This window comes from Coloeus monedula (genome assembly GCF_965178545.1).
Source record: "Coloeus monedula genome assembly, chromosome: 2".
NCBI lineage: Eukaryota > Metazoa > Chordata > Aves > Passeriformes > Corvidae > Coloeus > Coloeus monedula.
The window spans coordinates 64775918-64803697 of NC_138782.1; the positions used below are offsets into that span (position 1 = coordinate 64775918).

General features: G+C 41.0%; 1 protein-coding gene across 1 annotated transcript in view; it reads left to right on the top strand.

Moving 5' to 3' along the window:
* Positions 1-1505: 1505 nt before the first annotated feature.
* Positions 1506-27780, top strand: part of ARHGAP18 (Rho GTPase activating protein 18) — a 68807-nt gene continuing 42532 nt past the window's right edge. Inside the window, exon 1 of the mRNA XM_082302106.1 lies at positions 1506-1645. Coding sequence (XP_082158232.1) covers positions 1566-1645 — 80 coding nt within the window. The 5' untranslated portion in view covers positions 1506-1565. The remainder of the gene's footprint in view (positions 1646-27780) is intronic.

A 27780-nucleotide genomic window follows, 5' to 3' on the forward strand; every position in this document is an offset into this window, starting at 1 on the left:
GCATGTGACTCCGGTGTGTGAGAAATGAAAAGGCAACTCTGTAATTGTTGGCCTATTGAACATCATCCAAGTTTTCCTGTGCTTGTAACGTTGGGACTCTTCTCAAAATTTATTGGCGACTTTAGCCTTTTTAAAGAAATCAGGACTTCCTGTTTGGCACTCTGTAGAAGTCCATCATCAATGGCAAAATTCAGTTATGTCTGACTAGGACGCCTCCAAAGTCACCAGCTCTAAGTATCAAGGACTCTAGAGGACAAACTTACCTTGCTCACTCATGACCAGAAGTTCTGCCTGTTTGTTTTTCTGCTGGGACCAACTTCTCAGTGGCCGTAGGACAAGATTTCTGTGCTGCTCCTGCAAGGCAGCTCTGTGCTGGAGAACAGATGCACAGAAAACTGTGTGGTTCATCCACAAACTTGTGTGCAGCATTCCAGCTGAGGTATACAAGGTTTAAATGCATGAAGGTTCAGAACTCCATACCCACGCATTCCAGAACACCTCACAGAGCCAAGCACTGAATTTTGCAGATTTTAACTGCTAGCAAAGCAGTTGCATGATTTGTTTGTTTTAAAAGGAAAAAAGTAAACACAATGCATAGTACACTCCTATTGAAGTTGATCCTTTCAGTTCTAGAGCAAACTGATAATAATTCAGAGAAATCATATGCATATGTGAACGAGGCCACAAATTACAAACATAAATAGCATATGTTAATTTACATGTTGCCATGGAAAAAAACAAACAGGTTTGGGTGTTGTGTTACAGGTCTTGCCTACCAATTCAAAGCTAACACCAAGGCAGTGAGTCCCATCTCATCAGAGCCTGTGCCAAGGCATAGAGGAAGCTTCGCCCACCAAAAAGGCCGACCCAACTCTGCGCTGCTCTGGCTGTCGCTGGTTGATAGAGCATGACCTTGGAGCTAATGGCGATTGGTTTAAGGCCCAGCAGCTCTGAGGCAGCTCAGTCAGCAGTGTCCTTGCTCGATGTTATCCCCTGTCGTGATTTTTATTCAAGAGCTTGTCATTTAAAAAAAATAAAGTACTTTTTTTTGTGTATGAAACATTAAAGCACTCACCGAATAACGCTGTGATTCAGTGAAATGGATAACGTACAAAGCAAACGCTGAACACATTCTTTATTTGTCTTATTGCCGTGCCGCACTTGACACACGGCAGCCTCGGAGCGCAGCAGTTCGCCCGTGGCAGCTGACTCGGGGCTGAAAGGGCAGCGACTTTTCTTAAATTGACGGATTTCTCTGCGACACCTTCAAACAAACTCCAGCCTGCCCGGAGGACGCTGGTTTCGCACACCCCGCGGCGTCTGGAAGCGCGCAGAGCTGTAACGCGGGCGCGGCACAGCGCGGGCACCGCTCCCGGCAGCCGCTCGGTCCCGCCGCCCTCGCCCGCGGGGTTCCCGAGCCGGGAGGAGGAGCACGGCCCCGCCGGGCCGCAGGAAGCGCTGCCGTCACCCGGCCCTGCCCCGCTGCGCTGCGGCGGGAGGCTGGGCCGCGCCGGGCCGCCCCGCTCCGCCTCGGTGTCCCCAGAAGGGATGCGGCGGCGAGCGCCATGAGCTGGCGGTCCGGGTCCCGCGGCGTGGTCCTCACCGCCTACCACCCCAGCGACGGGGCCGGCGACGCCCCCGGCGGGTGAGTGGAGGTGCGGGGAAGGAAGGAGGGCGCTGCCCGCCGCAGGTGCGCTCGGCGGGGGCGGCTCCGGCTGCCGCGCCGCGGAGGAGGAGGAGCGCAGCCGGCTCAGCGGGAACCTGTTGCGCGGGAGAAGGGGTTTTCTCCGGCCCTGGGGCTAAAGGGTTTGCCCATTTTTGCGCCGTGTCCCGCAGTTCCTAAATGTTTTTTCCTTTGTTTGTTGGTTTGCTTGGGTTTTTTTCCCCACTCCTTTCTGTAATACGCTCCGCGCGTCGAGGGAACCCCAGGCGTTTTGCTGGTCCGCCGAGAGCCGAGTGCAAACAGCAGCCGCCGGCTGTTGTTAAGGTGTTTGTATTCAAGAAGAGTCCCGTGGCCGCCCGGCTGCCTTGTCGGTGTTAAACCCGAGCTGTTCTGGCCAGCGCAGTTTTAGGCTCGGAGCGGAGAGGGTTTGTGGGTCGAAGCGGTGAGTGCTGTGCTGTGGCCTGGGGGGCGCTGGACCTCAGTGTCTTTGGGATCAGGCTGTCGGTGGGATGCAGTGAATAGATTTTCCTATAATCTCCTTGCGCTTTACTACTTTGTATCTTTGTAATTTGCTTTTTTTTTTTTTTTTCTTTTTTTAATGTGATAAACGGGAGGAAGGTGCAGATAAGGACAAGACAAACTTTTTAAAGCATTTATCATTGCAGCTGATAACAGGCAAGAAGCCAGTTTCACATACATGGACCTCCTAGTGCCTCACAGCACATGTTTGATATAGGCTGAAGTCACTGCTGGCTTTTCCATCGCAATGACCAGAGGGACTGCTGTGTAAAGGACTGACTTTTGTCTTTATGGCCCATTCAGTCTTGCCTCTTCCTTGCTGAAATTGTCAACAAAGGTCCCATTGATAAAGGCGGGACTTCTAATAATGCTGAGAAGCCAGCTGAAACTGGGAAGGTATTGAAACTGGCACACTGTTTCCATGTGTGCATGGGAAGAGTGTGTGTGATCAAAGAGATCTGATTAAAAGGGTCTGATTAAAGGAAGATAAAAGGAAGTACAGTGGGTCCCCTGGACAAAAGATAACAGACGCACTGTGATCTATCACACCCAAGAGTCTACAACAGAAGCAAGGACTGAACTGAGAGATACTTCCTATCCCATGTTAGAACCACAAAGTTCTCTTTTTACTGAGGTACTTCCTTCTCCATGACTAATATTATTTATCAACCCCACTTGAGGTCCTGATGTCATCTTAGCTACATCCATAAGGGCTCTGCAGACCTGGCCACTTCCAATGGAATGGAAAATACGTACATTTTTGCAAGAAATCACAAAATCCAAAAACTTTTTCTTATTGTTTGTGGTGTTTCTTTGCCTCTCTTAACTCTCCTCAAACTCCCCATGGAAGAGGAGGGATAAGATAAAAAATGCTTTCCCTGCTCCTTGGGATAACTTCTGAGTAAAGATGTGTATCTGTAGACTGCTAGGATCAGTTCTCCTTTTTCTTTACACGTCTGGATACGTGGCTCTAAGCGGCAGATTCTTAGCCCCTAGGGGCCCTGGACACATGAGCACAGTCCCTGTCTGTGTCTTAAGAAACTTATCACGTGTGCTAGTGACACACCATTAGGAGCAGCAATCTCATGAGATTCCAACTCCTCTGCAGCTGTTTCTGTGGACAGCCTCCTGGGTAAACTGGGACATTGCCAAGCAAGTAGTAGCAATCCTTCACAAATTTTTCTGGTTTGGGATTAAGAGAAGGGGAAATAAATGTGAAAAGTGGTCTCATTTCTGTAATTGTAGCAAACAAATGTGCATGTTTCCACTGCGCAGAGCAGAGGATTCCCACAGTTAGTTTGCCTGAGTTCCACCACGACAGTAGTACAGCTTTCCAGGCCATGCACATTTGCCACTTAGCTCATTAAACTAAAATCCTAAAGGATACCTCTCTGCCTTTCTGCTGTGCCACTCTAAATTTGAACCTTAGGTCTGTTTCTCCTGTTTTTCTTAACCAGGATCTCAACTCCGTGGTTCTGGTAGACCCCCTCCCTCCTGCCATGCATCCCCAGTGTCTTCCACTTCTGAAGTGAGAGAGATTGGGAGTATTTTCATGGGAACAGAGAAGGAGGGGAATGGCTGCTTGTTCTCTTTTGGTCTTTCTAAAAACAAACAAACAAAACTTTCCTGTAATGTAACATTTGTAACCTTTCTGTGGGATTTCTCTCCCATCTGCTCCACCCCATTATTCTAACTACTTTCCTTCTTCGTCAGCATTCCCAAGATGTGCAGAGCTGCATGATACTGATAATGCCCAAACCAAATAATTCTGAAATATTTTATTGAAATAAGTTCTTCTGTTAGGCACTTCACAGCGTACAAGTGGACCAGTTCTGCAGTCCAGATTTTGTGTTTTGTTACTTATGTGAAATTGAGCTTATTTTGCCTTTTTAAAAAATAAAAAAATGAGAACAATTTTCAATATCTGGGTTAGCATCTCACTGCTAATTTGAAAACTCTGTAAATTTTAATAGGGATCAGAATATTAGGAAGCCAGTGTAATACAGTACCAGCTGTAATGAAGCAGCCCTTTTGGAAAGATTAATAGAGAAACTATGTTGAATTATTTTTTTCATGGGGATTTAAAACAGTGCATGTTAGAAATTGCATTATCTTTGGAGGGAAGCATCCTGGTGCATCCTGGAAAGATTTACAGGCTGGTATATCTGGTGCTTCCTGGAAAAAGCAGTATGTTGGCTGTGCTCCAAACAAAGTGACATCCTAAGAAAGAAGGAGGTATACTTCCTATCCATTTCTTTTTCCTTCAGGCATATGAGAACTCTTGCTTCAAAAGACTTAAAATTTTACTGATCTAATAGATTGTTGAGCTACTTGTCTGTTCTGGAGTTTTTTGGCCCTTTAAAGACACAATGAGTCTGTGAAATACATTTTGGAAAGGCTTACCTTACCATTGGTTCAGTAGGCTAAAATCTAGAACAGTCTCAGTGTGATTACTTCCAAGTTTGTCAATTTAGGAATATTGCCTGAATAGTAGTGATGCATAAAATAGCATCAGAGCTGCTGTCTTTGCCATAGAGAAGTTTATTTTGCATTTTGCATAAGTATCAGTTAAAGGATTATCTTTATATGGTGTAGATATTGGTTTTGGGTGATTTCTGTGGTCTACCTAAGTATTTATCTTCAGAACTTTCTCAGAGAAATCAAAAGGTGGGATACACAGTATGAAATTCAGTTTTAATAGCTCTCTTTTCCATATTGCCTTAATTCGCTTTCCAGTTTTAACCTGTTAGATTCAGTAATGCCTTATTGGCTGTCATGCTACTTGTGTTTTGGTGTCCTTTTCTTTATGATATCTATGCACAAAATTTTAAATAATTTTTGCCTTCCCATGGAACCATTTGTTGTTATATGGGCTGGGGAGTTCAAGAGTAAATCAGGTAGGTTGCAGTCCAAAACTCTGTTTCAGTGACTGATCATAGGTATGTCAGCTTCATACATGTGAAATCCAAACCTGCTAGCATAGGTTACAGTGCCATTTAGGTTCCTTGGGAATTTTACCCCATCTACTTTGGCAGAAATCACCACAGGTCCTGTGTCATATTTGCCAGCCACATGTAGGGGTTTTAGATAACAACATTCTCTTCTGTGCTTGTGTGGGCTTACCCTCAGGCAATCAAATGCCATCCAGAGGGTCTTCTGTAGGGCTATTTCTCTCCTGAAGAGTGAGTGAATGTGTATGTGTATGCAAATATATGTATGTAAAAATGTTCTTTGGATGTGATTATAAGGCTGAGACAAGCCTGGAGTATTCAGTGCATGGGGAGTAGATTTATAACAAGTGAATACATGCAATGTGCATGCAGAACTAACTGCACCAGCACACCTGTGCATGAGGTGAATAAACTTCTGCTGCATGGCATTTTCAAGAGCCAAGCCTAAAATGCAAACGGAGTAATAAATAAATGATTCTGAGTGTGTTGGCTACTGGAGGTAGAATTACTTTCCTTTCCATACCTCTCTCCTATTTGGGATGCTGCTGTTCCGTGTTGTCTCCTGTGCTGCACCAGCTTGTCATGTGACAGCCTCCCTGTATCTGTTTCCAGTGAGTCACTGTGCTTGCTCACCAGCATGTGCACTTCTGCTGCCCCTTCAGTGCACTGCATTAACTTACATGGGAAGACCAGTTTGAGTTTTGAAGCTTTGCAAGCCAGTGCCTGCTTCACTTTGTATACTTCCAAGGAGCCTGTAAATCTTCATATTGCTGATAATTTAAGAAAGATTCCAGTGTTTCACAGAGCCTAGGCTGCTCGTCCTCAGAGGCTCTGCAGTTCTATGCCTTCTTTGCCTTATTTAAATCTTGCATTTGGTTTGCTGGTACTCACTTGCAAAATGTGAACAATCAGTTGAGTTTCCCTGAGATGGAACTAAACCCCAGGCCATTTCTGGAAAAGAGTCTCAGGTCTCCTCTTTTGAGTGACACCTGCTAGTCAGGGCCTGCAGCCCCAGATCTTCACTGTCCTGCTTTGTTACTGAATCCACCTGACTTTGGGAGACACCAGCTCAAGCTTGGATCTGTGTGACAGTGAAATCAGGCAGTCTCAGTTGGGTTTTCTTGTAGAGAAGTGCCCCTTTTTGTGGGTTACTGTATAAGTCTGCATAAACAAAAATACTTAATTTTATATATTGTTGTAAATACAGGCTTTACAGACTTAGTAGTGGTAGCATATGTGTTCAGTTTGGGGGTGGGTGACGAGGGGCATAAAATATTTGGTGTTTTCTACAGACTGCTGTGGTCTAAATCACTCACTTGCTATTTAATCTCTGAGTAAGAAACCCGAATGATAGATGTCCTTTGAGCATGGAGAAATAACGAAGACTTCTGCTGTGAATTGCCCACAAGATATGATTTTTTCAAACATTGACCATAATAGACATTACAGATCATACATACAAGGGGAGTTTATTCTTTCCTTACCAGAATAATCTGCCATATTCTTTGTTCAAATGTTTGCTCAGTTTAATCTGAAGTCTTAATAGTTTTTATCTTAAGCCAAGAAGAAATCTAGTAGTAAGCATGAAATCATGCCTTTTTTCAAGGTCATTTTCCATCTCCTTTATTTCAGAGAGAAAAGTTCTCATTCCTCTCCCCCTCTTTTCCTACCAGTGACTCACTCTTGGAATTGAAAACCAGTGAAATCCAGTATAAGGGAGTAAAGTACTGTGAGGGATACATGTAATGCTCAGTGTACAAGCCACAAACTCACAAGCTGATTATTCACAACTGCTTTAAGCTGGTGGAGCATTTTGCAATTTCACTTGCAATCTGCTGGTACAGAAGGGATTCCAGGTCCCCTCTGTCATCACAGCAATTGTTGTTCCTGTAACCTTTCATGATGCCAGTATATGGATGGCTCAGCACAGTACCTTCCATGTGTTGCTTTGCTTCAATGAAAGCAGAAAGAGCTATCTGCAGAGTGAAGATCCATCCCACTACAGCTGACTTTACAAAACCATCTCAGTCTTTTTATCTGCTACATATTTTGCATGAGCACAGTTTTCATCTGAATACATTAGAAAAATCTTTTCTGCCTTGGGTTTGCCTGCTAATTTGAATGATGTTTATTGTTCAATCCTTATTGACATCTTCAGATATAGCTGACAGGCAACAAGGCATGAATTTGCTTTAGTTTGAATTGCTTTTGTGTCTTTTGTACTTCATGCATATATAAATGTGGAGTATATGGCAGACCCTCAATGTGTTGCTTGATTACTGATATAGTAATCCCAGTAACTTGATCTACTGACAGCAAGATGTGGTATCCCAAAATTTCCTGCTTCCTTGATTCTGGATTCCTGCTTCATGGGGTTTCCCATCCCCCAGTTTGCACCTTATTTCTTCTTTGAATTTATCTTGCCCCTGCCTTTGGTTCTTGCTATATCTTGCCAATAGATTAAAAAGCCCTCCTAGTGCCAGTTACCTATGGTCAGCTTTCTGCTCGATTTTATTTTGGTGGGTGGAGGGAGTGATTCTCTTTGAGCCTTTGTTTCTTCAGTCTGAAAATCCTTTTTGTGACACTTTTCTTCAGCATTTTCAACATCAATCTTTACATTTACCCTCCTGCTTTGCTGCTCCTTCACTCCCCAGCATGAATTAGATGCAGTGCTTCAGTGTCAGTCTCATGAGTGTCACCCACACAGGTAAAATCACTTCCTTGCTGCTGATTACCACTTTAGCCAATTGTGTATACTGCAGTCTTGCCATCTTGTTTTTCTAAGAATCCTGGTGGAATTCCCTTCAATTTGCGTGTCGTTTTTGAGCCCTAGATCTGCTGAAACTCTTTCAGTGCAGTCCTCATTACGCAGACATGATCACTGTTTCTTGGACTTAGACATCCATTCAGCATCTGTCAGTATGATAAAACAACATTATTTCAACAAGCCCAGTTCAGCAGGTGACTTAGATTACTTTATGTTGTGGGTGTAGATTTGATTTAATGTCCTTCACTATCAGGGCAAACAGTCTATTGAGTTCTATTTTGTGTCAGACAGACCCTTAAATAGATAAAAACAAGAGTAACTCTGCTCAATCAGTAGAGTTACATGTCATAAAAGAGGAAAATCAGGGCCCTCTGTATACAGGCTTTCTTTTTTATTTTAATAACATACAGTGTACGAGATGTCATGTTTGTCTAACTATTACAAATGAGAAACTTGAAGGCTTTTTGAATATTTTAGTTATGGGCTTTCCCTTTTTTGTTTGAGGGTGTACAAATCTGGATGATACTGAACATAATGCAGTATATTACTAGATGTGCTGTTGTAAGCATGTAGCCTTTATGCAAAACTGGAATGGTACAGAGCAGCAAAGTGCCAGAAGAGCTGTGTAAATCTGAACTCCAGTGTTCTAAGTGTGGCATAGTGGAATAGTTAATTGTTTCTCTAAGTTCTTTCTCTTTGATGAGCAGAATAGTTAAATTTGTTTCTGAATAAGACTAATGGCGTTTTCAGTCTGCTGAGATTGGCACTAGATTAAAAATGTTATGAACTATTTACTACTGCCAATACTTTACTCTTGTTTTGTAACTGTTACTAATGAAGCAGGAGCTGAAAGCTGCAAGGTTTTAAAAGGTTACTCATACATGCTTGGGTAACATTTGCAGTGCCAGTACCCTTCTCTATTGTTGGTGCTTTTTTTCACTGGAGTTACTAAAAGTGCACCTTCATTTTTTTTGTGTCTGAAACGCTACGACCGAAGGGAGGCCGTAATTACAGTAAGTGATAAAGCGAGGTCCCCGCTGTGAGTGGTGTTACAGGTTTGGCTGTGCATGACTCACTGACTGTCATTCCAGACTCCTCAGTAAATCTGCTTGGCCAGGAGAAGAAAAATTCCCTGCTCGTAAGCTTTGAGTACTTGCAATGTGCCAACAGGCTGTTTTGTGAGGGCTGCTGTTCATTTTGCAATGAACCTACTTTGGTGTCATGGTCTCAAAATAATCATGTTCAGGCAGGGAATTTAAATACTTACAGCCAAATAAATAGGGGAAAAATGGGAGGATTTGTTTCTGAGTATTTGGAGATGTAAAAAATAGACGGCCTTGATTAATTCCTTAAGTACAATTTTAGCCATCATTTTCTGAGGTATATTTTTGATGATATCCTGAGCATCTTATGGGGTGAGCACCTCTGCACTCACAAAAAAAGTAGAAGTTACGAACTTATTCTTTGGTTATGGTTTTGGGCTAGCTCCCTTGTATTACAGCAGAATAAAAGCATGCACAGAAATAGTTATGTACCTGGTCATATTTTCTTGTGAGGGTAAGCTGCTCAATATTCTGTCTTGTTCTGTACTGTTCCCTGCCCTTCCTGATACAGCATCCCAATCCTGTTAGTCTAAAAATTATTTCTTGGTAATTTCAGCTGTTTTATCTGTCATCTTTCTCCAACAGCCTTCTTTCCTATGTAGGCTTCTTAGGCCAAAAGATGGCAATAAAAATGTGTTAAAATGTTTCCTCTGCAGGGGCTCCTGTATGCTTGGGGAACTTAAAATGGTTTGGGGTGGAGTATTTGAGGAGGAGCAAGTCTGAATGTTTTTAGCATACTTGGAATAGTGGTTGAAGGTACACCACACATGAGAAAGCAACAAAGTAAGAATAGTGTTGTCTTCAGCAAATAAATAAATACCTTATCTTGCATACTCAGTGCCAAACTGCAGCAGAACAGTTAGCACATTTTTCTTGATTTAGCATCAGTACAGTTTTAATTTACCATTCCTCCAACTCCTTCTTCCAGTCCAGCAGTCCCTAAACACCCAGACAGATTTTACTCTGGCTTTGGGAAGTCAGATATTTTGAATTCATGTCCCTAGTTGAAAAACAAGACAATAATTAGGATGATGTGCGAGAATTGTCTGGTCAATGTTTAGCAATAAGTGCTTAATAAAGTACATTGCTCAAGTTTTAGTGTTTTTAATCAGTTGATGGTTTTTAACAGATTTGTAAGTAATTGTCAGAACAATGGTGGGACTCAAGGCCACCGATGAAGTATCATCTCTATCAGATTTCTATCAGAAATTCTCTGCCTTTAATAAAATACAACAGCAAGGTCCAGGAGTCTACTGTAGCCAGAGGTAACTTTGCCCCTGGGTTAAGAAAGTGCAAGGTTAGATTTTAGCTGCAGAAATAGGCTTGCAGTAGCTCAAGAATTCATGTAATATTTGTGGTTATAGCTGTAGTTACGAGTCTGTAATTCCAGATACAAAGCAAGAGGCTTGGAACAATAACCAGAAGCTTTGGCTACTGAAGAGAGAGGAAGCCCTGTTAGTGCTGTCACACACACAGAGCTGTGGCTCAGTGGCCAGTCACAGCAGGACACCAGAGCTATGGTTACTACAGTCCAGTGGAAGATGTTTTCTCTCTCAGCAGTTGCTCAGAAGATGGGAGGTCTTACAGATCCATAGTGTAGCTTCTGGAGTCTCTCAGCCTGCTTGCCTTTGCCACAGCTAGATAAGGGAACGCTGATAATGGTGTTATCATTGTGGGAGTGGTCGTCCCCATCATTATAATTCATTCAGAGGCTGGGCTTTAATGCCCTGCTAGACTCATTCAGGTGGCTTGCCTGTGTTACCTTCTCCTGAGAAGCCTGTATTCAGGTAGACTTGAGGAATGTCTTCATGTTCTGTTGAAAAGAGACAATATTTGATGAAACTTTTTCTTTCCACTCAGCCTGTCTCCTAAGGTTTGTTCTGAATGAGCAGAAGTTTTGATGTGCAGTGATGGTGGGTGCAGGTCATGGTCATACTAGGCTGAGATAAATGGGGGCTGAAAAGAGTGGGGAACACCACTGAAAGTAGAGTTTCTTTCCATCTCTCACTTATACCTTCCTAATATTTTTATTATCCTCACATTGGCATTTCTGAGTTGACTGAAGTAGGTCAAGCTGGATTAACAAAAAATTCAATTGAAAGCAATATTTTTTTGCAAGTGTTGTTTTTGGGCAGATTAGTTCCTTAATCTAACTCAGCAAGTTACTGCATCAGTGATGGTGTTGGCACAAGGGAAGGGAAGGAAACTCACAGGAAAGGGGGGTTTGACAGAATCCTCTGGCAGCAGCCTACATCTGAGCCAGCTTAATGTGATCACTGTGGGGCTGTAATTTGACAAGTTAACTCGTTTTTATGAGTCCTAGTAGTGGCTGTGGCCACATCCTGTGAGAGGCTCATCTGATATCATTTAGCTCCATTGGTTCAGTTTTGTTGAAAATATATTTGATGGCTTAACTTCGTACTGGCAGGTTTTTAGTCAGTTCACGTACAGCTTGTCCTTTGACAACCACTCTAAAGCTTCATCTCCAGCTCATTTAGGCCTGACTCATGCTGTTCAGTGATTTAGTCATGTGCACGGCCTCTGCCTGCAGAAGGCACGCTGTGATGTGAGAACAGATCCTTGGAATCCAGGTGCATTACAGTGCAGGGAACACCTGCACTCCTCCTACAGAGCTGCTGATAACCTGCCTTCCCCTCTGCACGTGTCACTGTGCAGCCTGCCTCACCAAAAAACCAAAAGCCCAGCTTGGATTCCCACAGACTTTAACAAGGTAAATGAAAGTGCAGTTTCTAAATGCACTGGTTGGTCATCCATTGATAAGCTCTTAAAAGCTTGCTGATCTGTGCCTTGTTTAAACACACCTTTCTTTGCTCTGAACTTTGCACTAGAGAGATTGCTTTGGTTTCTTAGTGCCCAAGGTAGTGCGTGAAAACAGTATTGGGAATGAGAAGTATAATCAGAATAGCTTGTATGATTTCCTATAGGAAACACAACCTAACTTTTCATTTCTGTGATGTTTTCTGGTTTAAGAGTAGAAAAGACTAAGATAATAAATTTCAAGGACATTTTACAAATACAAGTAGTTGATAATACTATGTACAAATGAAAACATCTAACCATCTGTCCAGTGCCTGTCTTCCCCTTTCTAAAAAGGGTGTTTACACTGTGGTACTTGTTCTCCTTTGAGATGAAAACTAGGAAAGGGACCGTATTTGTTTGAACTCCTTACTGTGGATGGTACATACAAGAACAAACTAACACAATATTTTTTTCTCCTAGTAAGTAGGAGCTGCTTATGAAAGTTTATGGGAAACAATGAGCTTCATGCTGTGAAAGCTGGTATTTGGCACTTTGGACTTGAAATTAGAAAACAGCTTATGAAGATGTATGGTATTAAAATTCGTGTGATTTGTCACCGCATTTTGGTTTTTGGGTCTTGCTTGAGTTTTTGAAGAGATTGTTTCAGAAGGCTTTGTCATCCCGTATTAGGGAGGGTAAGAAAAACATTCACTTACATATTTTTGCTCATAACTGTTTGCAGAACTATTTGATATAGAGCTCAGTAAACACACCTCAGTATAGGTTGTTAAAATTTCTCTTAATTTTAAATATATGTGTATACTTAATCTCTGACATTCAGATTAGGCACAAATTCAGTTTTGGTTGTATGATTTTGCAGAAGTTGCTAGGTGAGATGCGGTTAGCTAGCAGGTGAGAGTTAGGTAGGGTAAAAAAGTACGTCTGGAGCCAGACTGGTGGTCAGCACAGGGCTGTGACAGTGAGAAGTGGGGCATGGAATGGGATGGAATGGGATGAAACAGGGTGACAAAGCACCCAGCATAAGCAACCTGAAATGACAGTTTTTTCAAACCTTTCAAACTGAGTACTGTAATCTCAGTCTGTGTGTAAAAGTTTGTAGGAGCCTGGAGCCACGTTCTTGGCTGTCTTTTAGCAGTGGGAGTGTTCCTTCCTGTATGAGTGCTGGGTATCCCTGTAGAAAACAGATTACTGGGATGTGCTGAGTAGTGACACATGTCCAGTGCACTGTGCTCAGACTGTAGCCCAGCACCAGCATCACCCCATCAGACAGCTGTGTAGCTGTATTCATGTGAGTTTGAGCCTAGGCTGAGAAACCTTCCCTTCATCCTACCTTGGTCTTTAGCTTTCTGATTTCATTTTTCACCCCTGTGTGTGGTAGGGTGTGGACACAAGTGCACAACCTCTGATTCTGGACAAGGTTGGTGCCTTTTGTATCGTGTTCTGTTATGTTAATCTTCCTGAGGTTTTTTGAGCCCCTATTTCTTTCTCACCCTCCAAATTTTGTCACATAAATATAAAAATGTATAAAGTATAAAAAAACCCAAAACATAAAAATGTAATTCAATTTTGATCCAAAGGAGCTTCAATAGTTAAGAAATATTTCTCCAGGTAGATTATCTTGCACAAATCACTAGGAAGACATACTGTACTTATTAAATAGAAGAATCAAGGTCACATCTGCTGTCCTGGTTTCAGCTGGGAGAGAGTTAATTTTCCTCCTAGTGGGTGGCACAGGGCTGTGTTTTAGATTCAGTACAAGAATAATGTCAGTAACACACTGATGTTTTAGTTGTTGCTCAGTAGTGCTTACTGTAAGTCAAAACTTTTTCGTTTCCTGTGCTCTGCAAGTGAGCAGGTGCATAAGAAGCCAGGAGGGAGCAAGGCCAGGACAGCTGACCCGAACTGGACAAAGGAATATTCCATACCATAGAGTGTCATGTTCAGTATATAAACTGGGGGGAGTGGGCCAGGAGGGGCTGAAGGACTTTGGAATTGCTGAACATATTTTGTGCTTATCCTTCTTTCCTTCCTTTTTTTTTTTTTTTTGGATGCATTACTTATTTTTTAATTGAAAAATACATTTATGCCAGTATAGTCTTTTTATCATTAGGGAATGATTTTCTATCTGGTGTTAAGGACTTTTAGTCACTTACCTGTAGTTTGAGTTATAGCAAGATTCTTCTGAAGACTGATGAAATTGATCAGTGTCAAAATATTAGTATGAATTTAGATTTTTTTACTTAAGGTGGAAAATTAAAACCCTTCAGGTAAACATATCTTAAAATCATAAGATACTTTTGCAAGTGGGATGAATACTTTGCACAGTAACCAGTGAGGGGAATTGTAGTATTTTAAAGCTTTGATTTTTATTGTTAATTATTACTTTGGTTGTGTGCCTTGTCTTTAGCTAGGCAGAGATGATCCTTTGTCCCATTTCAAGCTGCCACTCTCTCAAGAAACTATGCTAGTACTTTAAACAAGGAAATGACTTAAAATAACTCCCAACGTGCCTTGTCATCTTCAAGAAAAAGACTTTAATTTAGTGATATGTGAGCTGCCCTGTAGCTGACCTCACTAGCTCTGGAGGAGCAGAGCGTGAGTTTCCCAGGTCTTTTTCCTGATCCCTTAGTACAATGTATCCATTGCTGATAGCAGTCCTCCCGAGTCAAACAATAGCTTGGCAATTTTACCTCAGGAAGTCCACCATCACCAAAAGGTCTTCAAGCTTTGTGAGTCCATGTATCATTCAGTTTGCTTCATGCTTGTTGCCATCAGAGAAGAATGTGAGAGTGAGTTGTCATGGGACATTCATCCGTGCCAGACTGCTGAAAGGAGATTCATATCCATTTAGTTTCTTACAGAGGAAACTTGTGACCCTAAGAGGAGAAGAGGATATTGCTTTGTCCTTTTCCATTATGGAGGATCCCTCATGCCACAGGTTTTGCTTTCTCAGAGCATCTGCTTTGCATGTTTGTCACCAACCTGCTGCTGCTAGGCAGGTGGGAGTTTGCCTACTTGTTATCTGCCAGAGTGAGCTTTTCACAACACTGAGAAAATTGTTACAGTTAAGGAGATGTGAGGAACATGTCTTGCATGTTTCTTCAACTGGGTACACCAGGGTCTGCTGGCCTCCGATTCTCTGGCTTGATAGTTTGGAAGAAGGGCAATCTGTCTGGCATATCCAGTTATGGCAGGCTGGTGGACAGATGTGACCTGTATATTCTGGTTCCCTTAAAGGGTGCCTTGCAATAGGATGCATTAGGATACTAATTGCCTCTGGGATTAAGTGGGATGAAGGAAAAGCTAATGATGAGGTCCATCCCAATTCCTTTGTACAGTTCTGGGAATTGAAGTCTCCTGCTGTGTCAAGATTAATGAGCAATATTTTTTGGGAAGCAGCTTAACTCAAAAGGTGACTGTGTTATTTTGGATGTCTGCTGGTAGAAGAAAGCCTAGCTGTTGGCTGGAGGTGCAGAGCTGAGGTGATGCTGATGCTATTTCCATGGATGTAGACCCATCACTATTTCTGAATAAAGAATTATTCTCTGCTTTGGCCTCAGAGAGTTAACTTTTGCACTGGGCTGATGGCATGATTCAGTTGTACGTTTAGTTGGCTCTGCTCAATGTTATCACATGATCCTCTGAGAGTCCTGGTAGCAATTTCCCATTTAATCTCTCCTAGTAAAGAGGCACCTTTGCCCTTCTCCTGAATTGGACTGGATGTACAACAGGCTGGCTGCCTTACTGCTCGTGCTGTCTTGGTGGAGTCTGCTGGTAAGGATGGGGAGATCCCAGGGTCTGGCGTATGGTTGTTTTGGGGTGTGGATTTAGACTGCTCCGAGAAGTGTTGGCCTCATGTGAGGTGAGGTGGCCTGGAGGTGTCGTGCTTGGGGGCGCTCCCTGGGGCGCTCTGAGGTTGCAGAGGAGTGAAGCTTGTGTGAGCAGAGAAGGAACTGGGGCCAAAGCACTGCTTTGGTGCTCTTAGTGAAGAGGCAGCTTCATTACCTCATTGTTCAAAACAATAGTGTATACACTTGGTAGTAAAGGTCATATTTATTCTGAGAGGGCATTGTACAAATAATTCTAACTGATTTACTTCCAAGTGAGGTGTCGTGAGACAGCAAAAAAGGGAAAATTAAGTCAGTTGCCTAGAGGGCACAATCAATGAAAATATCCCTAAATTCTTCACTGGACCTTCCTGACTTTCAAAGACAAAGGAAATTGGAGCACCTCTGGTGAAAACTCTCAACAAGGGTGGCAGAAGCTGTAAAGTACACACACCGGTTTTGCATTTAGAGAACTGAGAATTGAGAAAATAGTATAATTTAGGTATCCGGGCATTTGTCCTTCTTTGAAAGTCTCGTTTTCATCTTTATGTTTAAATGTGTTGTAAATTTCCTGTTACAGAGTTTCTACATCAATTGCTATTGCTCTGTTGACTTTCATTGTAAGTTTAAAACCCTTTTCATGCTGACAAGTGTGTGATTCCATTTCTGTGTCAGTCTGTCAACACTTCTGTAGTTCTTTACAAATGACTTTGTCCAGGTGCCTTACTTTGGCAAAGGAATTATTCTTTATCCTCTGAGATAGAATTGGCTACTTATGTGATCAAATATTTCTTGTATCCACATAAACTTTTAAGATTGCAAGTGGGCATTTTCAGTGCAGACAGTATTAGAAAGGAGTTTAATACCTCTGGTAGGAAGGGACTTAACTGTGTCACCGTGCCTGAGCTCAGAGGATGTTCAGTCCCCTCATCACCTCCCCTTCACTGTTGCTATGTATTGGTTCCCTAAATTTTAGGGTGTGTGGGTGATCACTTCAGTGCTGGAAAGCCAGTAGGATCCTGCCCAGTGTGGTGAGGTGTCATGAGAGCTGAGGACAGAACAGAGTGGTCAGGCAGTGCAGCTGGGAAGCTGGGAGTGAAGGACTCGTGGGGTGTCCTGCAGCTTCTGCTCTTGCTTGCCTCACACTTGCCTAGAAATGTCTCTGCTCTGTGCACCAAGGTCAGGCCCATTCAGGGCTCCTTCCCTTCCTCCACCCACCCATTCCCTACCCTTTCCCTCCAAATTGCAGGCTTAGGTCACTGTCACAATGTGATGTTTTCAATTTAATTGAAATGGAGTTTTCATATATGAATTAATAATGCATGCAGCAAATGTTTTTTATTTCCCTGTGTACATATTATATCGTATAAGAACATATGGTATTCATTTGTAGATGTGTCTCATAATGGGAAGTACAGCTGTCTAGCATGAGGAACTTGGTCCTGTAACTAAAAATCATGAATACTCAGGAGTGCTTTAACATTGCTCTTGTTCTTCTGTACACAGTGTACACATGGCAAAAGAAAATATGAATTTGTATTTATAGAAGCATCTGCATGTGGATTGTCCCTTATTTCAGGTTTAATGTGTTACATGTGAAGCATTGTGTTTCATTTTCCTTGATTATTACTGGGATCTGTAATTGTAGCTACTTAGTATTACAAATAGGTGCTATTTTTGCCCTGTTTATGCAAAGGAAAATTGCTGAAAATGTCTGAAGTTGAAGGTGGGGATAGAACCTCTAGATTCATGGGGAAAGTTAAGAGTACAATGTAATTTTTACTTACATTTTTTGCTGGCAGTTAGCCCTCTGCTGAAGTGTTTTGTTTGGGAATGCAGAGTAAGAGTTATGGTTAATATTAGTGATGCAATGATGTTGAAAAGCTAAATTCACGTTGTTTCATGCAACTGATTGATATCTTCCAAAACAGACTGATATCTTTTTAGTACAATAATCATGGAGAATGTTATCAGCTGAAAAACCACATAGGGCACCTGTATGTTGACTTAGAAACCAGTAGCTTTCATGTTCGTAAGATGTTGGTTAAGAAAGGGGTGTTGGTCAGGGAGGAAAACAAAGGATTTTCCTAAATAATTTATATTAAGAGTTATCATCTAGATAATTTGTAAATCTAAAAACAGGCTTTTTTTTTTTTTTTAACTTACTGCCTGTATTTAATATAGAAATACCAGAGTTCTTGCAGTCCCCATCCATATCCTCTTTGATGAGTGAATTTAAACTAAAGCTGGTAAGAGCTCTTTTGGCTTTCTCTTTCTTTTTTTCTCATTTTAGTAGTAGCATTTTTTCTTTTCACCTGCAGAACAAGTAGTGAATGTCATACTTCCCTTTCTGACCAGACTTGTACATTACCTCTTGCTGCCTTAAAGTATGACAGCAGTCTCCCCTGACCATGTTAAGTTTTCATGAAGTCACTGCCTAGGTATCCACATGGAATGGAGACTGCTTACACCAAAAAGAATCACATTTAAGAGTAAAGAAAAAAAAATGGAATGCTGTTAGTGGAAATGAGAAACAAGGACTACATATGTGAAATCATGATCAACTAATAATAAAATACATATGAGATGGGTTTTTTAGGATTTGTTTTTAATTTTGAACAGTTGTTTCTGTTAAATGATCGATATTTAATTTGCGTGTTCTGTATATTTTTTTCTTAATCCTCAGTGTTCATTTCATGTCTGTTTTCCCTCCGTTGTTTGGTTTATATTATGTTCTCTTTTTTTCACCCCTCTCCTGGAACAAAACAAAAGCTCTTTCAAATCCCTTCCATTGAAGTTTTGGTTTTGTATTCAAGCCCTGGTGCTCAGAGCTTGTGGACAGGTAGCACAGGAGTGAACCGTGTGGTAGGCTACCTTCCAAACTTGCACACAACCCATCTGTATGTTCAGACTGGTAGCTCTACATGTGTATTTTTAATTTGTAGGCGAAGGGACATACCAATATATACAACTACCAGTAAAGTTTTGCAGGGGCCCTGGTTGAAAAAAATACATGTTTTTATGCCTTTTCTGCTGATGTTCAGAAAACAAAGGTGGTAACAAAGGGTGAGAGGAAAGATCTGTGATCCTGAGCTGCTTTCTGCTTGCTTGGTTGTCTGCAGACATTTAAGAAGTACCCAAAAAAATGAGGAGGGAAGGAGTATATTAATGTAATTTTGTTTAGTGAGTTCCTTGCTTGGTCATAGGACACTTAGCCTTCGGAAGTGCTCATTATTGTAGGTAACAGAGCATAGGTTAGCAAAGGTCTGCAGTCCTCTTACTGCAGACAGTTCAGCTGCTGCACCCCTGGAACAGGTGTTTCCCAGGAATATTTGCTGAGAAGAAGGAATTTGGTAGGGAAGGAGACATTGCAAAGACTCACAGCTTTAGTGGTTGCCCTGAAAGATAAAAAGTAAAAGTGCCCTTTTCAGTCTTTCCTTTTGCTAAGGTGACAGTGGACTTCTCCCCTTCCCTCTTTGTACAGTGGGTCTGTGGGAAGGGGGTGTGGAGGAGACAGCTGGATCAGGGCACATCTGCATTGCCCTTTCCTCCTGCTGTGGCACGCCCAGCCTGGCTCCTACTAGAGGACTTTCTCAGGGCCAGTTTGCCTTGTGCAGAGAGGCATGTGCAGCACTGCCAGCTCCTCTGGCAGTAGGTGAAATCCCAGCCACCACTTTTGAAGCTGTTTGCAGACGCTGCTTTCCTTATGCTGTGTCTGAACTAAACCCAGATGGTCCATTCCTTGCAGCGTCCTTGAGGCCTCCCTCTCTCCTATCCCCTTGCCTTAAGCATCTCTCTGATGTTTTGCTTCTGAACAGATTTGTGTCCCTCAGAATCCTTGAGTGCTTGCCCGCCTTGCACACGCTGCCCTCCTCAGCCCTTCCTGCTTCCTCCTGTCCCTCTCTTGTGCAGCTTCTCTGAGAGCACATTTATCTGCTTTGTCTTACTGGGTCTTTGGTGGTGGTTTGTTTGGACAATGAAAGCAGTTTCCTTACAAAATGTCTTTAGATTCCTGCATGAATGTCCTTGTTTGGGAATGCTCATAAAAATTAATTTACAATTTATTCTGAATGTAAGGATTATATTGTAATAAATTGACTATGAATGCATGCCAATTTCCTTCAAGCATAAACAAAATTACTGAATTGTGCTGTAAGCCTTATATTTGCAAGTAACAGAGTTATAGGCCTAACTAGGAGGTCCTTTAAAATGGTAAGAGCTAATGATTTTAGAGAACTAATTGCTTTTAAAGGCACAAAAGCAGCTCTAGTATAATTTCATGGCTCTAACTGTACTTTACTAAATGACCTTGGTATTTGCCAGGATATCTTAAATCGGGCTTTGTTGCCATGCTTATATTTTCCAGTGTGAAAAGAAAAATAAATTATTTAAATCTTTCCTCTCTGCCTCTCAATAATGGAATTACAAATACTGTATCTGTTTCACTTCCTGGTTTATTCTCTTTGATATTTGTGGAGCCTGAAGTGATCTCACACAGGCTTTATTCTCTTCTTTGGATAAGATTAGTTCCAGTGGTTCTCTTAGAAGATTACAAAAAAAAAGTGTACTTTTAAAATGTGTATTATATGCTTGAGTATTTTCCCAATAAGCAGCATGAGGGTGGTTACAGGGAACATATTTTGCATACATTTTTGTCATTGATATGAACTGTAGAGAATGAAAAGAATCAAAACTGCAGAGGAAAACATCTGTGCCCATATGAAGCCAGGTGATACAGAAGGCATTTGGAAGGAATGAGAAAGATAGGTCAGTTGACCATGGGACAGAGCCAAAAATGTCACGAAGGAGATTCAAGTGAGATACTTCCTTTCCTTATGTACGGTAGGCAGTTTTTTTTTTTTTTTTTACTTTAAGTTTAAACAATTAGGGTTGAATATAAGGGAAATATACTGTGTGTTTGTTGAGTCTGGAAATTGACTTCTGTTTTCATTCAGTGGAACATGGGATTGTGTGAGCTTTTCCAGCTCTCCCAAAGGCGTGCATGACTTGCAAACTGGCTTCTGATGTGGTGCCACTTTTGTGATTTTACCTATACAGGTCATTCACATTCCATTGTCCCCTTGTTTTCCCTTCTGGTGGATTTTACTCTCCCGGGAATAGCTGGTTTTCTTTCTGAAATGAATGATTTTGAAGAGAAATGGATATGTATGTGCAAAAAATAGGAATGTGAATCCTAAGACTCTGAGAGTCTTCACTCAAATGAGAATTAAGAGGGTCAGAATGTCAGGACCTGAGACAATGTGGTCTACTTCGTTTTGTCAGTACAGAAGAAAAGCCAAAACCAATTTCTTCTGGTACTTCTCAGTTTAGCTAGATTGTGATAATTTTATTGCAAGTCTGATAATATGTTGTCATAATGGTTTTGGGTTTTAAATAATCTCCACATCTGAGTCCTTGCGACTCACCTTTCTCTAAAAGAAAAAAGCAGGCTTCTGCATTTTATGGTTGGAGAATAAAGGTAAAAGCATGCACTGAGCTGGACAGCTTGGATACTGGAATGCAGCAGTCCCCCCCGAAAAAAGGAAATGCAGCTGGTGCAATCACTTTGTGGGGAGAGGCTTTATGGCTGTACTTGTCAATCCTGAATTCTTTCTTGCTTTGTGTGGAGTGGAACAAGGTCATGTTTTTCCTGAAACAACCTGAGATGGCATAGCAAATAACTCCTTTGGCAACTGTTCAAAAGTGAATATGTTATAGTTCTAGCCCCTCTTTTGTTAATAAATCATTTTACATCATACATCATACATGGGGTGCCATTGATCTGTATCAGAACCACTAATCACAGGATATGCTGAGTTGGAAGGGTCCCAAAAGGATCATTGTGTCCAACTCTTGGCCCTACAAAGGACAGACCAAGAGTCACACCATGTACCTGAAAGTGTTGTACAAACACTTCTTTAATGCAGACAAGCTTGATGCTGTGACCACTTCCCTGGGGAGCCTGTTCCAGTGCCCAACCACTCTCTGGGTGAAGAACCTTTTTCTAAGATCCAACCTAAACCTGCCCTGACACAGCTTCAGGTCATTCCCTCAGGTCCTGTCACTGGTTACCCCAGAGAAGAGATCAGTGCCTGCGCCTCCTCTTCCCCTCACGAGGAAGTTGTAACTGCAATGAGGTGTCCCCTCAGCCTCCTCTTCTTCAGGCTGAACAGGCCAAGTGACCTCAGCCACTCCTCATAAGTATTCCCCTCAAGGCCCTTCACCATCTTTGTTGCCCTCCTTTGGATGCTCTCTAATAGTTTAATATCGTTCTTATATTGCCATGACCAAAACTGCACATGATATTCAAGGTGAGTTTATTATTCATTTTAGATAGAATATGTATATGTATCGACTAATTATAATTTATCCATCAGAAGTGAAAAGCAGAGTCCAAATGGCTGTGTAGGAACATGAGGTCCTGTCAAAGGAAATGTCGTAAAATATTTTAATCTTCTTAGAAGTGCTGCATATAGTGCAGGCAGACTAAGTTTTGGCATCATATCTGGAATCTCCCATTTCTGGTGTAGTGGATTAGAATGTTAAGTGTAATAGCTCATGCCATTGCCACAATTTCCTTCCTATTTTGTTCAGTGGCAGGCTGGGGCTGGGAAAGTAGTAAGGTTATGTGCATGAAGGTAAAAACAATCTTATATAAATAGTGATGAGGATGTGGCTGGCTTTTTAAACTTAGAGTCTGGCAACCCTAACTTTGGTCTGTTTGTATTTATTATTCATGGAGCGGTTTAAAATGCCAGTTGATGGGGTTTTCTGGATTTTTGGTTTTGTTGGGTTTCGGTTTTCTTTGTTGTTTTGTTGTTGTTGTTGTTGTTGTTAATCTCCAGAGCAGTTTTGAGCAGGTTTTAACAGCGGCTGATGGTATTACAAAAAAGCCTGAGAGACCTGATTTTCTTTGCTCAGCCTTTTTTATGCTCATTTAGAAAGTGAGTACTGTTTTATACCCTCTTTGCAATCACTTTGTACTCTTTGGAAAGAAAACAGAGCTTTGTCTCAGTTCTTGCTTCTCTGGCTTTTCTTTGGAGCTTAAGGGGGATTTGGAGAAGTTTGATTGCAGTTGACATTCAAAATGTTCCATAAGGTTATGGAGTAGCCAAAATGAAACTATTTAATTTGGGAGAGAAGGAATGCTAAGAGTCACTTCACAAAAAATACTGTAAATTACATTGCTTCCTTACTGTTATTTTTCCATGTTCTGTATGATTTTCCTGGAAAGACTGAATTGCAGGAGAGTTTGAAGTCAGTCATGGAAAGAGCAAATGTCAGAAAAGGTAGAAAAGAAAGGATGCAGCTGTTACAATGGGTGACAAAATTTAGGAGGCAGAATGAAAAACAGACATACAAGCCCAGACTGAAGTTTCTCTAATGCCTTGTAAAAGTTATTAAGCTCTTTAAAGTTGGTAAGAAATATTTTTGCATTGTTCTGGACATCGAATGTCCAGACTTGGGTCTTGCTCAAGGGTTACCTATTGCTTCTGAAAGGTGTGATACTGACTTGTTTGATGGAAGGTTTTAGCTATCAATTAAATAGAAACACTTTTTAATACATTAAGTCTTGTAAAAAGATGAAGACATTTCCATTTGCAAAAAACAATTTATCTTCATTTATGTGGTGTCACTATTCTATGGCTTTATGCAAAATTCAGTTATTTTAGGACAACCTGCTTTGATGGGCACATCAATTCCAACTTGATTTTTTTTTTACAGAAGTCTTTGAAAAATGCTCAAAACTGCCCCGCAAAATGCTGGATACTGTGTGAAGGGATGGTGTGTCAAAAGTGTCTCAAACATTAGGTTGAAACCACTAGAATAGGTGATTTGGTAATAAAAAACTGCAGCTTTTCCTAGAAATCATGAAAAATTAGGATGCCCTTCTGGTAGGCAGCATGGCTATAGGAAGGTCTGGCAATCACTTGCCAGGCCAGTGATCCAACCAAGAATGGGGAGCTGAAGCCAGGGAACTGCTGTAGCTGTTGGATTAGAGCTTTCTTGATTAATTCAGTTAAGTTTTTGCATCTTGTGGTGCTGCTTGGGTTCTTGAAAGCAGGGGAGGGATGGGGAGAGCTTTGGGTTTAGGAGCTTGACTTATTCCCACACTTCTTGTAGCTCAGCATTCAGGATGAGAAGTGGGACAGGAGGTCACACTGTTTCCCTCTCCTTATCTGTTTAGTTGTTTAAATTAGATGGAACTTAAGAAGTCCTATATTTATGTTTAAGAGCACAGCATCTCATGGATGCGACTGCTCCATAAATAGTTTTCAAAATGAACCACAGTACTCATAGGCATTTTTTTGGTTGTTTCAATCTAGCTAGCCTTTGTACAAACTTAAAATTACTTACACAGATTACTGTACTTTGTAACTCTTATGTCAACAAGATAATTGTTCTTTGAGAGTGCTATTTTATTTATAGCCACAGTGCTGGAGTCGATCACAAACCCACAACAGCAAAGCTTCCTTTTATCTGTCTTGCAATATGCCATAGGGTCAGATCTCAATCTTTAACACTCAGTGGTCCAGTGGTGAAAGACTCCAGAGATCTGAGAATTATTCTTGTTTCAGTCTCTGATTTACACCATGAGTTTGAACAGCAGGCTTCACCTCTCTGAGCCAGCTACCCACCCCTTTTTTCTCCCCCTCTCTTTGTGTGTCTTGTTTATCAGGTTAACACATCTAAGCATGTTTTGGTGTGATGTCCAGAATCAGTGAGCCTCAGTATCAGCTCAATGTATGGTTGCAATAATACTTCTAGTAGCTTTTATGACTCTCTTTGCATGGACATTGCAGAATTTGCTGCTGTAATGTAGCTGTAGCCAGATACGTTTTTGTTGTTTTGTATAACTCTAAGTGCTAGTTTATTGTAGTGCCAGAAAATGTGTCTGAAGGGCAGCAGTGTTCAAGACATTGCCTGTACAAGAATTCCAATAGCAATGGTTAGTGGCTAGGATTTAAAGACACTTTTAAGACCAAACATTGTATTTTAAGTGTACAGTTTAAGGATATATAATAGTTCAGTTTGACAAATAATTACATCGCTTGATATTGTGGTTTAAGCCCAGCCAGCAATCAAGCACCACTCAGTCACTCCCCCACAACAGGACTGGGGAGAGAATTAGAAGGGTAAAAGCTGGAAAACTCATGGGTTTGCGACAGAGACAGTTTAATGTGGAAAGCAAAAGCCATGCATGCAAGCAAAGCAAAACAAGGCACTAATTCCCTGCTTCCCATGGGCAGGCAGGTGTTCATCCATCCCCAGGAGAGCAGGGCCCCATCACATGTAATGGTTACTTGGGAAGACAGACGCCATCACTCCAAGTATCCTTTCCTTCCTCCTTCTTCTCCCCACATTATATACTGAGCATGATGTCATATGGTCTGGAATATCCGTTTGGGTAGTTTGAGTCAGCTGTCCCAGCTGTGCCTCTTCTTGGCATCCCTGCCAGCATGGCAGTACAAAAAGCAGAAAAGGCCATAACACAAAACCAATGACAAAATAGCAATGACAAACCCTTCTATATTATCAACCCTGTGTTCAGCACAAATTCAAAACACAGCCCCATCCTAGACACCATGAATAAAATTAACTACCCCAAACCCAACACACTTAGTGCGAGTTTCTGTACTTTTACTGGTGTTGGAAATTGGCTGATAAAAACAAATGTTTGGGAAACTCTTAGTCTTGTTGAACACTGAATTAAAAACAGTGTTTAAAACTCTCATATTATTTGTTTGGCACCTGTGGAAAAGGACCATATCTGTTTAACCCCAAAGAGTTGAATCCAAATTGAGATTAGACCCAGTAATTAAGTTGATGGCCTTTTCCCTTGTTGCCCTCATGACACTTTATATAGGTATGAAAGTTTTTATTCAGGAAAGATCTAGGCCTGAATTTTGAATTCCAAAATTTGGCAAAAGTAGGTAGATAAAAGGACCCTGTACAGAAATTCCTGAATTGTAGGCTGAAAAGGTGTTTCCCTCTCCTCCCTTTCACTTGTGTTTCATCCATTGTTGCATTTCTTTCCAAGAAGAAAATAACAGATTATAGAAACTGGTGTCTTTTTGCTTCATACTTGTACGTTATTTAGTAGCTGGATTTTGTCCTTTCCTAGAGTCAGTGAGCATTCCTGCAGTAATCCTGTTAGAGGAACTGCCCATCTCTTTTAGCAGCGTTAATCTTCTATATTTGGTTCAACGGTACATTTGTATTCCCTAGTTTTTGTGACCATGAGTATCCTTACTTTTAGTATTTCTGCCTTTCAGTATATTTACACATCTAAAACATGCATACACATATATATAGTATATAAGAATACCATGCAGTTATGGTGCCTATACAATTATGTTTTTGTGAAAGGTTATATTCAGATCCAAGATTAGTGGTTAGCACTACAAAAATTACAAAGGTTATATTTTTTCTCATCACTCACTGTTCTAGAACACAACATAGTCCTTCATTCTCAAGTGAGAAAAAGGGGATTAAGGACAAAATTAGCTTTCTGCAAAGTGAATTTATCTGAAATGTCAGTGGAAGTGCACCTTACTAACTGATTCATCTCTGGCTGTTGTAGTTTACATGTGACAAATATCAGTAATGAATTACTAAAAAGGCAGTGGAACAGACGGGAGATTTAGTTTTCACAGGGAAGCAGATAAGAAATAAAGACGACTGCACTATTATAAAATGGCTTTTGATGAAATCAAAATCAGGTTGACAGAACTGGAAAAAACCCCACATTTTTATTATGGCATAAATCAGTGATTAATATAGAGTCATATTTTCTTAAAGGCTGAGAAAGGACACAGTTGGTCACAAAAGGAAAGGCTGTGAAGAAAATATTTGCATGCAGTTCTTCTCCCTTAAGTACTTGCCACATGAAGCACATCAGTACTTAGTAAAATAACCCAAATCTGTTTTTTTTCCTTGTAAATATAATGAATGGTGTTCATTAAAAAAATGTTTTTAATGGCTCCCTTCTGGAGGACCTGGAGTGCTTTGTCTCGCATCCTTGATGTTTCCAATAAAAAAATGCATCTCTGGTGGGTGGGACAAGAAGATTAAATTTGGTAAGACACTGCAATAACTATATTGAGGAATGAGTTTTATCCTGGAGGCTCTGTTTTGTACTGAGATAAACAGGCAAAAATCTCATTGGCTGCAAAGGGCAGCGTGTGAGTATCAGAGGTCAGAACTGACTGTGCCATTTGGAAATGAGAGTATTACACTGCTCCCTGTAAAGCTATTTGAAGAGTAAACTATTTACAAGTAAGTGAAAATAGATGGTAATAAGATTTTAATGAGGTTTGAGTGTGTTGTTAGTGAAGACCTTAATGGAAATACGAGTTTTCTGGGGGTAAAGAAACTGCTGGTGAATAAGCTTGCTATTTAGCAGTCTGAAATGCTTGAAAATTGGTTCAAGTGACTGCGTGTGTTAGCAGTACCTTATATTTTCTAGGGGAAAGAAAAAGATCTCCTTTAAGATACTTGTGAAAAGCAGCTGCATTTTTCAAACTTTAAATAGATAAACTGGACACCTGAAAACAACAATGTGCTGGAGAAGTAACCTGTTTTCTGCAACTTCAGTAATAGCTTTTTTTTAAAATGAGCTGTATTTATTTCCTACTGATAGATTTTTGGAAAGGAGTTTTCTACAAAATTTCGAAGTTTGTAACATGGGGCACTTGAAATATTTTAAAAATAATTTTTAGTGATTCTATAAATGTGGGACTAATTATTTTAAAAGATCTCTCACTTTCAGTTTCCTTATAATATTATTACTGATTGCTTTTCCCCTTCTCCTCTCTGTTGTTCTTGGCCTTAACATGTTTCCACCTCTGCATTTCTATTGTGTAATGTACAACAAGTGCTTACTAAGGATAAGTTTGGAGAAGGATTGAATTTAGTGGAAGGTCACAGCAGAAGACCCATGTTCTTTGCTCTTGTCAACAGATATCTAAAAATAAAATCTTAATTGGCAGCCTATTTTTCCATATGCTATGAAATTTTTAAATTATTTTTTCCTTTCTCATCTACACCAAGTCTGTGATATCAACACTGTCCTCATTATCCTCAAAAGGTCTTGTTTGTGCCTTTTTTTGTACTCAGGGAGAGGTTCACAGGAGAGACAGACATGAAGATGCCTGGAGCCACTGCT